The following is an 11,904-nucleotide window of genomic DNA, read 5'->3' on the forward strand; positions in this document are numbered from 1 at the left end:
CTGCCACGTCAAGATGGCCAAACACGGCGTCAGGACCATGATTCGGTTGAGTCAGAACTCTGTGGCTCATCACCCGGCTCACTTTGATGTAAAAGTCATGTCTATTTCTGATACTGCAGCCATGACGATTCCCACATTTGTTGACTCTGGTTCTGACGCTAACCTAATGAACTCAACCCTTGTCAGGAGACTAGGCCTGCGTCACCTCCAGCTGGAACGACCCCTGGAGGTGAACGCCGTTGATGGCAGTCCTCTAGGCCGGATCACCCATCAGACACAACGTCTGAAAATCACGTTCCCTGATAGACACACAGAGGAAATTAGTTTTCACATCTTCCCGGATATGCCGCACCTAGCAATACTGGGACACCCCTGGCTAATCAAACATAATCCCAACTTCGACTGGGTCAAAGGGGAAGTTCAATCATGGGGCCAGGGGTGCTACAAATCATGTTTTTCTTCCCCATCCACCACGACTCCTGAAAACCCCGATCTGTCAGGGGTTCCGGACTGTTACCATGACCTGGCCATGGTTTTCAATAAAGCTAAGGCTAAATCATTGCCCCCACACAGACCTTATGATTGCTGCATTAATTTGTTGCCAGGAGCAGCCCCGCCTAGGGGCAGACTGTATTCACTTTCCTCTCCAGAGCATCAGGCCATGGAAGAATACATTCAGGACGCACACGCTGCAGGAATTATTCGTCCGTCGTCCTCACCTGCAGGAGCAGGTTTTTTCTTCGTGGACAAGAAGGACAAGACCCTGCGTCCTGTCATTGATTATCAGGGACTCAATGACGTCACCGTCAAAAACAGGTATCCTCTGTCACTCATCTCCACAGCCTTTGAGCTCCTTGACAGAGCTAAGATTTTCACCAAGCTTGACCTACCCAACGCTTATCATTTAGTTCGCATTAAGGAGGGAGATGAGTGGAAAATGGCTTTCAACACACCCACTGGACATTATGAATACCTGGTTATGCCGTTCGGATTAACCAATGCACCTGCTATTTTTCAAAATCTGGTCAACGATGTATTACGTGATATGCTTAATGTATTTGTGTTCGTATATCTAGATGATATCCTAGTGTTCTCCCCTGATGAGGAAACTCACATAGGTCATGTCCGTAAGGTATTACAACGTCTCCTCGATAACCAACTGTATGTTAAAGCAGAGAAATGTGAGTTCCACAGGTCCTCAGTGTCATTCTTGGGGTTTGTGTTAGCTGAGGGGGAGATCCAGATGGATCCAAGCAAAATCTCTGCAGTCACAGATTGGCCTACACCACACTCTCAAAGAAGGAGGTTCAGCGATTTCTTGGTTTTGCTAACTTTTACCGCAAATTCATTCGAAATTATAGTTCAATTGCCTCCCCATTGCATAATCTGACTTCACCTAATCAAGTCTTTGTTTGGTCTGCAGAATGTGAAACCTCCTTCAATCGTCTTAAGAAGAGTTTCACCTCCGCACCAGTGCTCACCCTCCCAGATCCTCGCCGGCAGTTCATAGTTGAGGTTGACGCCTCCGATGTGGGTATCGGAGCGGTCCTGTCACAGGCTAATTCAGAAACTGGTAAGATGCACCCTTGTGCTTTTCTGTCTAAAAAGCTCACCAGTGCTGAACGTAATTATGACGTCGGAGATAGAGAACTGCTGGCGGTCAAGGTGGCTCTGGAGGAGTGGAGACACTGGCTCGAGGGAGCTCAACAACCATTTCAGGTTTGGACTGACCACAAAAATCTCGAGTATCTCAAATCTGCTAAAAGATTAAATTTCAGACAGGCCAGATGGTCTCTCTTTTTCGGTCGATTTAACTTTGTCCTGTCATTTCGTCCTGGCTCTAAAAACACTAAACCTGACTCTCTCTCACGCATTCATGACCCGGATAATTCTGATCGAACTCCTAAAACCATCCTCCCCAAGTCTTGTTTTGTTTCTGCTCTCTCGTGGGGAGTAGAGGACAAAGTCAAAGCGGCCATGACCAATAGTCAGCCTCCCCCAGATTGTCCTGGGGATAAACTGTTTGTAGTTCCTGGACTCCGGGGGGAGGTTATTCACTGAGGCCACACTAATAAGGTTACTTGTCACCCAGGAATCCTTAAGACCCTGTCGGTGGTACAACAGCGTTTTTGTTGGCCCAAAATGAAAGATGATATCACTGAATATGTTAATGCGTGTTCTGTTTGTGCCATGCATAAAGTGTCCCACCAGAGACCACACGGGGAACTTCAACCTCTCTCGGTGCCCAAAAAACCTTGGTCCCACATATCCTTGGACTTTGTCACGGGCCTTCCTCCCTCGGAGGACAATACTGTGGTTTTAACTGTTGTTGATAGACTTTCTAAAATGGTACATTTCATTCCACTCTCTAAGCTTCCCTCGGCCAAGGAAACGGCCCAGGCATTGATCAGTCATGTGTTTCGGATCCATGGTTTCCCAGAAGATGTGGTTTCCGATCGAGGCCCCCAGTTCATCTCCAAGTTTTGGAAAGAATTTTGTAATCTGCTAGGAGCCACCGTCAGCCTGTCATCCGGTTTTCACCCTCAGTCAAATGGACAAACAGAACGCCTCAATCAGGAATTAGAAAAAGGACTTCGCATCACAGCCTCACAACATCCCAACACCTGGTCTTCACAACTGGTTTGGATCGAGTCAGCCCACAATTCGTTACCGTCTGTATCATCTGGTTTTTCTCCATTCCACATTGTTCATGGTCACCCACTCTCCTTGTTTCCATCCACAGAGCCTGTCAGTCCTGTCCCATCTGCCTTGTCATTAATTCATCGCTGCAAGAGGACCTGGGAGCGAGCTCGCCAGCATCTCCTGCGGCAGTCTGCCGCCTATGAGGCGGCGGCAGACAAAAAGAGGTCGACGGCCCCCAAGTATGTCACGGGTCAAAAAGTATGGCTGTCGACAAGGAACCTGCCACTCAGGGTGGATTCCCGCAAGCTCGCCCCCAGGTTCATCGGTCCTTTCCCCATCACTAAAGTTGTTAGTCCTGTCTTTGTCCGTCTACATCTCCCCAGGTCTATGCGTGTGCACCCCACTTTTCACGTCAGTCTTGTCAAGCCTGCACTCACCAGTCAGCTCTGCCCTCCGTCCAAGCCCCGTCCACCCCCCCAGTTCGTCGACGGCAGCCGGTTTTCACAGTCACTGGGTCACATGACCTGGAAGCGATTGAAGAATATTCACAATTGATGAATATAAATAATATAATATTTAAATAATCATAAAAAATATTACAAAGGCTAAAATGGAATAAAAAAGGGTGTGCCTTATCTGTCAAGTGTAGTTGAATAATTTGACACTGATTTGGAGTCAGTGGGTCACATGACCTGCAAGCGATTGAAGAATATTCATAATTTATGAATATAATAATTCATTAAAAATATGCAAAACACTAATATTGAAAATTAATTGGTGTGCCTGATTTGTCCAGACTAGCTGAGTAATTTGACACTAATTTGAAGTCAGTGCGTCACATGACCTGGAAGCTATTGAAGAATATTCCAAAATTATGAATAGAATAATTCATACAAAATATTGCAAAGACTAAAATTGAAAATAAATTGGTATGTCTCATCTGTCCAGTGCAGTTGAATATATCCACACTGGTTTTTAGTCACAAGGTCACAAAATAGAAAATTTGTTAATTTTTATTTCTCAGGGGTTCTTGGTTTGGAAATTCGTTGACGGTCCCAAAGTGAAATGTCGCTAGTTGGGTGGCGATGCAGCCGAGAGGAGCGAGCCGAAGTCTGAGTCCGTAAATCGGATCAACTGTGAGCAAGACGCCGCGGACTACGCGGAGCGCGAATATCCAACATCCAACTTCAAGCTAATTTCACCGCGGTCCCTGCGCGCACCGTCCTTGGATTCCTCCACGCCTCCCTCTCCAGCACTAACTCGGCGGCATTTCCCCCTCCTCGGATCCCAGCACGGACAAACCTCCACCTGCACCCCCCTCGACTGACACTCCCGATCTGGTTCCTGCTCCTGGTGACCCCCACTCCCTCACCCTTATTAATAAAACCTTTTCTTTATAACCTGTTTCTCCTCCCTCCCCTTTTCGTTCGGGTCCGCCCACACAGCCACCGTACACGGGCCGTCACACACTCCTTATTAAAAAAATTCAATATCATGAAGATGATTGCGATATTACCAAAGCTGTCATCAAGGCAAACAGTGGCTACTAGAATCTAAAATATTAAACATATTTTTGCTTTGTTTTTGCTTTTTAATTTCTTTTGTTTTATTTCATGGTTGGGATGCTTTCTTGTACAGTTCCAACTCTTTACTTCCCCTGAAGTCGTTTAATGGTTGTTAAAATCATTTTATTTCCACTGTGACTGTGTCTGATCTCTCCGACTCCTCATTAAATGTATATGATGTTCACACTGAGAGAAAAACTGAAATGCCAGTTTTTATAAAACATTCGACAACAGATTTATAGCTCTGCAACCAAGCTCCACTTTCTCTTATATTTTTTTAGATAAAAAAAACCCCCAAGACTCTGAGCTTTAAAATTGTAGATGTCTGAGGCATCATTATATATAAATTCAACCTGACATATTTGGCATCTTTGGAAACTTTGGGACCTCGAATAGCCTTTTTTTTCCTCTGTAGTTTTGAATGTAGCTTTGAAGTATGCAGGGCATATAATGAGCAAAAACATGTTGTCAAGGTGACAACTGACCGATCACCTTGCTGAAAATTGGATTCCTACAGGGTCCTGAGGGGATGGAAAAATTGAATTTTAAATGTGATCTCAATTAACAAAGTACAATAGAGAGACGCTTAAATGACAGTAAAACCACTTAGTCTAATCATAAGGCTTTTACACAGACGACATGTCACAGTATTAAAGCCCAACTGTAAGTAATGAAGTGAATTATAACAAAATGTTATGCTGCTGCTTCATTTCCATGCTCCCAGTGCTGCTCATGTTGACTCACTGTCACACTGGCATGGCTTATTGTAGCACTTGAATTTCTTTTTTATTTATTCATAGCCCTACCCTTACTATTTTGATAATAGGACTTTTTCTACAGCTTCTTATTCTATCCTAAATGTGTTATTCAATTGTTTATTTAACAGCGTCAATGCAGAATACATTTCTTGCAGCTGCAGTAGCCTCATTTAACCTCCAAGACAACACATCTGCTGCCACATTAAGTACTCCACTCGTTTTCTCACCACAGTGCATGTGCCCGGATTTAAGAACTCTGTTTCTTTAATGCGAGTTGACTCACAGCTTGATTGTTGTACCCAGAGTTATCTGAGCCATCTGGTAACCAGCATTTTGCTTATCAAGGATCACTGGTGGGGTTTGGCTCAGTGAAGGCAGGCAGCTCAAAGAGAGGCAGACTGGGCCGAGCCAGGCCTAAGATGACCTGACAAGTTAATCAGAAGAAACTGCTCTACCTAGATGTGAAAGTACACACACAACGTTGTTAATAAGTTCTCAGTGATCAGGAAGTCTGTGCTTCACTAAGTAACTTGAAACATGAAGAAGGTCTGCAAACTGTGATGGATGTTTGAACCAGTCTGTGTAATAGTCTGTTTGCCTGTGTTTAAAGCAGTCTGTTCATGTAGCACCTTATCGTACACAGAGTTTGCGCAGTAGACCTTTAGCTTATTCTAAATCGAAGTTCCAAGAAGAGCTGGTTCCAGCAGCAGGCCAAGGCAACACAATGACTAAACACCATTTTACTTTATCTGATATGAACTCTTGGTGCCATTAATTGACCAGTCTCTGCAGATCTTACAGAAAACATATTCATGAAATGTTTTGATCCCAGTCTATTCAGAGACTTATAGACAACACGTCCTTAAATTGGAGTAATGTGTTCTCTCTTCTTGGTGTTCATCAGTACTGTAGTTGCAGCTTTTTAAAGGTGTTGCAAATGTCTAAGGTAATGAAAGCATGAATAAGTTTTCCAAATTTTGCTTGGAGAAGTTTCTTACTTACAGTTTTAAGATGCCCATGTGTAGATTTAGTGGCCTGGACTTCAGGCAAGCACTGAGCACCAGCCTTTCCTCTTTGTGAGAAAATGAATGATTATCTGACTGCTCATCCATTCGTTATCTACACAACGCTCTATCCTCTGAAGGGTCGCAGGGAGGGCTCGAGTCTATCCCAGCTGACTCTGGGTGAAAGCAGAGGACAACCCGGGAGAGGTCGCCAGTCTATCACAGGGCTACACAGAGACAATTTAGAATCACCAATTAACCCCAACATATTTCTGGACTATGGGAGGAAGCCCGAGAACCCGGAGAGAGCCCATGCTGCACAGAGAGAACATGCAGACTCCACACAGTAAGATCCCAGGCCGGGAAGCTAATCCAAGACCTTCTAGCTGTGAGGTGACAGTGCTAACCACTCCTCCACAGTGCTGCCCATCTGACTGCTCCTGTTCCATGGTACTGTGTTCCCAAGTCTCAGCTGTAAACATGTTCAATACAATGTGATTAGAACCAATACAATGTATTAAGAACAATGTGCAAATATATAAAAATGGGATTATATTTGTAATAAACTTCATTATAGCTTAAGGTTTCATCTTTGCTACTCTTATGTGGTGTGATATCACAATATTGCCATCTAGTGGATGTTTGTAGACTGACTATATAAAACCAAAAAGTAACATACACTTTTCAGATCCCACACAACTGTCACAGGCAGTCCACTAAAATTACTATATTTCCTATGACCGCATGACTCAACAAATAAAACTACCCTTCTACGTGTAATTTGTTCTGTTGTGTTTGTATTTTTAATTATTTATCATACATCCCCAGTACAAAACAGAAGCAAATACTCTTGAGTTTTGTTTCATTCTATTTATTTATTGGGTTATTTAATAGGCACAGTGCATATAAAGACACATCTCTGTAAACATTTTCAGCAGATTTTCCTGAACAGTCATCCCAATCAAAAAAAAAAAAAAAAAAAGAAGACAATTGGGGTGTAGTTTATAGGCATTCAGTGATTCTAAAATCAAGAATATTAATGTTAGTAAAGATATGTAGGATATATTTTTGCTTAACTTGCAAGCATTAATGAAATCATGCTATATTAAACGTTCACATTAGAGAGCATGTCAAGTATTAACATGTGAAACATCAACATTTTAAAGCCAGATGGTGTTGTCTTATTGCTGCAGCAGTGTGAGCGCAGTGCAAACTTTGAAGAGGGAAAACTTCTCCATTTCTTCTACTGTGTTTGTCTCTTTTGTCACCCCATGCAGTGCAGTAACTTTTTTAATTTTGCACTCAACTCCCTGCAATTTTTCACCTTATTTGGTTTGCAACAATTTTATTTTGAAATGTTCGCTATCATTGTAAAAAAAAAAAAAACTTTTTTTTTTTTAAGCTATCAGTATGCTGAATAGAAAAATGATATAAGGCAATGTTGTGATTATCAGTTTTACCTGATGGTGACAGTGTCGTCTCAGTGAATAAGCGCAAACACACAAATGCAGAAGTGTGTCTGGCTTATTGTCACAGCATATGATGGAGCTGCAGCTGAGTTACATTCATTCAGATCAGCATTTTCTTTCTTGAGAGCACCATGACCTACAATAGCCAGGCTGCAATAATAGTACTAATGAAGCATACGACTGATCATTGACCACTGAGCTGATTGATTTGAGTTTTGGCAGGTGTCACTCAATGAGAAGCGACAGTGGCTGTGTGCAAGAGAAGACAGTAGAAATGTGGTCTGAAGTGACATTAAATCAGTTCATGTAGAAATTCAAAATGGATAATACATTTGATAGGATTTTACCATATGGCTGAATCTGTCTTGTAGAAGTGCGAGTAAGTAAGGTAATGGCGTTTGAAAACGACTATTCATTTAAGAGTCAAAGTTTTTTTTGTGTAGTTTTTTTTGGACAGAAAATTTGTGATCTGTGATTCTTTGTGACAACAAATGTGCACAAACATGCACAGAAGATTCTGATATAGTATTGTGTGGATGAGTTCGAGACACTTTTTTTTTCCCACCAACACCTGATTTCTTTTTAGACAATAAAGAGCTAGTGTACTGTGAGAAGCTATATTCACTAAGTTTGACAAAAAGTGCATTGAATCAGAATTGCAATTTCATCATATTTTTCACTTCAGATATGAACAGGATTCCTGTTGTTATGAGTTTCTAATTTGGCTTTTGCTAATTCTCTAATTCAAGGTTTGATGTGCAAGCAACAAAAAGCCAAAAATTACATTACCACATTTTCTAGATAACAATTCAATCAACCTCTGAATAAAATTGCTTTGCTTTGGATCAATCTAAACATGATAAGACAACCATTCAAATGCAAGATTGTGTTGCGCATCCCTGGATGCTGCAGAAGTGTCCCTGAGTCTGACTGACACTCAGTGGAGCAGCAGCTCCTCCGCCTGCCTTAACACTGTTTTGCAGGCTGCTTTGCATTCTGCTCCTCCTTCAGTTTTGCCTCAGTGAACTCCTGCTTCACCTTCTGCAGCAGCTCTGGACGCAGCAACACATCTAGAGCCGTCATGGCCAGAGCCTTTGCTGTCCTCAGGGTGAAGAACTGAGCTTTATCATCACCTGCAACAAACACATAAAAACACTAGGTAAGATTTGTATGCTAGATGTCAGTCTCTCAAAAAAGAAAGAAATAATGACTGATTTTTTTTGTGCTATTAGAAAAAAATGGACAGAGCCAATGGTGAAAACATCTTCAAAATCTGAATCTTCAAAAGGCAGTCTCGCTAAAACTTCTCTCACAGGCTTAAATGATATCTTAATGAATGCACATGATGAAGACTGCTCCACTCCCCAGCACTTGATGTGCCAAACAGCTTTAAGCATTGAGTTGGTACATATGGCACAGCATGACAGTGTTTTACAGTATATCTGTCAGGTCCTGGGTTTTTCGTTGGATGTCAGGATCTTCTCTGGCCTCAGTAATATGTGGAGTGCCTCAGGGTTCTGTTTTAGGCCCATTTAAAATATTCTTTATTTATGCTTCCTCTTGATCACCTTCTGTGCAGACAAAGCATCATGTTTTATTGCTATGTAGATGATACCCCAATATATCTACCCATGAAGCCCAATAATGAATGTGATCTATCTTGTATGGTTACATGTTCAGCAGATGTGGAAGACCAGATGTCTGAAAATCCTGCAGTTACAGATTAAGTCAAACCTGAACACATTCAATCAGACCAACATTTTGCCCCTCAAGAGTTGCTGCTTATTGTTTTTAGTGGATCCTTGAGTCAATACATTCAGTGCAGATAAAGGTCTAGAACTACATGCTCAAACACAGGATAACAGCTTATACTATTGTTTCTTCCTTTATGAATAACCCAGAACTCCACAAAGTGATCCGATTCAAGTCTCTGCTTACTGGAGCATATATTCACCAAGGACCTCTCTATTTTTGGCTGCATTTATCCTTCTTTCAGGTCTGACCAGTTTCCCTGCCCCTGCTGCTTAGGTGCACTCAAATAGGATGATGCCACCACAACTGTGCTTCACAGTGGAAATGGTGCTCGCATGTGATGAACAGAACGTGGTATTCAACAGACAGAGTACTTGGAGTTCTGTCCAAAGAGTCCAAAATGTAATTTGGGAAATTCCAAGCAGGAGATCACGTGCCTTTCCCTAAGAGTCCTCCTGGTTCACCGCGCAGCTGATGACTATGCCTATGATGGTGACTCATTAATGAAACAGATGACACAATTGTAACATAGGTACTTTGTCTGGGGAAAAAAACCCGGTGCTCCGTAACAAAATAGGACAAAAATGACGCCAAAGTTGCAGTAAACTAGAATCCACGAACAACAAGATTACAAGTTTAGGTGTCTGGCATACCCGAGGCCACAGTGTATTCCTCTGTGTGATTCAGAGCCTTTGAGCCGATGTAGAAGTATGGATGGATGCCAGGAACTACAAATGTCACGTTGCCGAAGTCTGTGGAGCCTTTAGAAAACGGGGAAATTAAACTTTGTAATCATGCACACACATGAGGTTGCATCATGCAAAGTGGTGACTATGATGGACACATTTTATTGAAAGAACAAACTCAGAACATTTACTGTCTTCTCACCAGAAGCATTTTTAAGGACTTCTTCATCTGTGGTGAATTCCATCCCCAGAGACTTTCCATTGATCTCGTACAGATCTTCAAGTGTTCTGTTACGCAAAATGTTGTCAAAGGCGTTTTTTGCGTATTCCACTTCAACCTGAGGATGACATTGAGTTCACACAGTGACCTGCAAGACTATTTATTTAACACTTTATGTGTCATTTCTCACCTCACAGCCAGTTGCCACAGCAGCTGATCGAAAGCACCTCTCAGCTTTTTCCTTCAGGACAGAAAGCTCAGCTCTTGACGGGGTTCTCAGATAGTACTCCAGTTCCGTGTAGGCAGGGATGATGTTTGGTTTCACTCCTCCGTGCTTTATGATTCCTGCACAGTACAATGAAAATGAATCACAACTCAGTAAAAGTCCTGAGAGCGACACATGAGTGTGGAGGAGCATCAGCTGCTCACCATGAACTCTCCAGTCTGGTTTCATCTGCTGTCTGAGTGCAGACAGGTTGTTGTAGCAGAGCACTGCTGCATCCAACGCATTGATTCCCTCCCAGGGGTAGGCTGAGGCATGAGACGCCTTACCGTGATACTTTATAGTTACACTGGAAACATGAGACAGATACAGGATTCCATCAAAAAGAGCATCAAGTAGGATCATAGCATATTCCAATATGTACATGTCAGATACAAAATCTTTACTAAATGCACCCAAAGTCACATGTAAAAGAATCTATACAATATCACAGCAATATGACACACAAGATAGTCAACATACATCCTAACAGGGCTGAAAGGGCAAATATAAAGATTTCTGAAAATGTTGAACTATTCCATCAAAACTCACTCATGTTCAGCCACTAGCGGGAGATACGGAGCGTCATCCTGCAGGGGGTGGGCCATGAACACCACGTCCATAGTATCAAAGCCTCCCTCGTTCAGCAGATCTATTTTCCCTCCTCCATCCTCCTCTGCAGGAGTCCCCAGCACTGTCACCTGTGGAGACAATCATTACTAAATCTTCCAAAAACTGACATTGCAATGTTTTGTTTTTCTGTGAAATATATTATGGAATGAAAAAAAGCACAACAGTGTTTAACAGATGGAATCATCAGATTTGTAAAGAATTAGCCTGGAATCTGGAAGGATTGGGGTTTGGTTGCGTCATGTAGCTGCAACATTTGCAAGACCCTGGTGACAGAGCACCTGTTTTTGGTCTATAATCATCCCATCTGTAGCGGAAATATTTCTATAAAACTGACACTGTGTTTCTTTTTGCAAGCATATCTTCAATTTTAGCATTTTTCTCCTGTTTCTCATTTTGCTGTGCACATGTTGATGAAAATAAACAAACTCCAAGTCTTTTAAATAAAGTAAAAACAAACAAACAAACAAACAAACATACTTTATCTAGAACCCCTAAATCAGAACAAATAATGTCAGACAGCTCAGTAATGGAAACTGAGAACTGTAGGGGTTTCCTTTATGTATCAAGCACCTAAAAAGTAATATCACAATGTATTTGAGTTGATTTGTCCTTGTTTATGTTACACTTCCTACAATGTGACTATGGCACATGCACATATCATGATGTCAACATACTGTGCTGCCCTAATTACTATTATAATCATTATGTATAATTAGACAGAGGGTTTTCTTACAGTGGAGCAGGTAGGCTTGTAAAACAGTGCTAAATATACAGGAATTTGGAACCTACAACAAAGTCTTGTGTTTGTGTTCTTCTAAATTTTGACAACAAGATTTGCATTTTGCATTTTCAAATATATATTAGCTTCAAATGGCTATATTTGGTCTCTGTGATTATTAATAATCAGTGTAT

The 11,904-nt window shown here is 41.9% G+C and overlaps 1 protein-coding gene across 1 annotated transcript; it reads right to left on the minus strand.

The window, feature by feature from the left end:
• Positions 1 to 6,825: 6,825 nt before the first annotated feature.
• On the minus strand, positions 6,826 to 11,060 carry LOC103375051 (peptidase M20 domain-containing protein 2-like; the record flags this gene model as incomplete). The annotated part of the gene is made up of 6 exons (XM_008305244.1): positions 6,826 to 8,572; positions 9,845 to 9,952; positions 10,080 to 10,215; positions 10,288 to 10,442; positions 10,527 to 10,669; positions 10,912 to 11,060. Coding segments are annotated over 6 exons (858 nt in total), but the record flags the coding sequence as incomplete, so codon positions are not given.
• Between the last annotated feature and the right edge of the window lie 844 nt (positions 11,061 to 11,904).

This window comes from Stegastes partitus, unplaced genomic scaffold (genome assembly GCF_000690725.1).
Source record: "Stegastes partitus isolate 25-593 unplaced genomic scaffold, Stegastes_partitus-1.0.2 Scaffold2451, whole genome shotgun sequence".
In the NCBI taxonomy this organism is placed as follows: Eukaryota; Metazoa; Chordata; class Actinopteri; family Pomacentridae; genus Stegastes; species Stegastes partitus.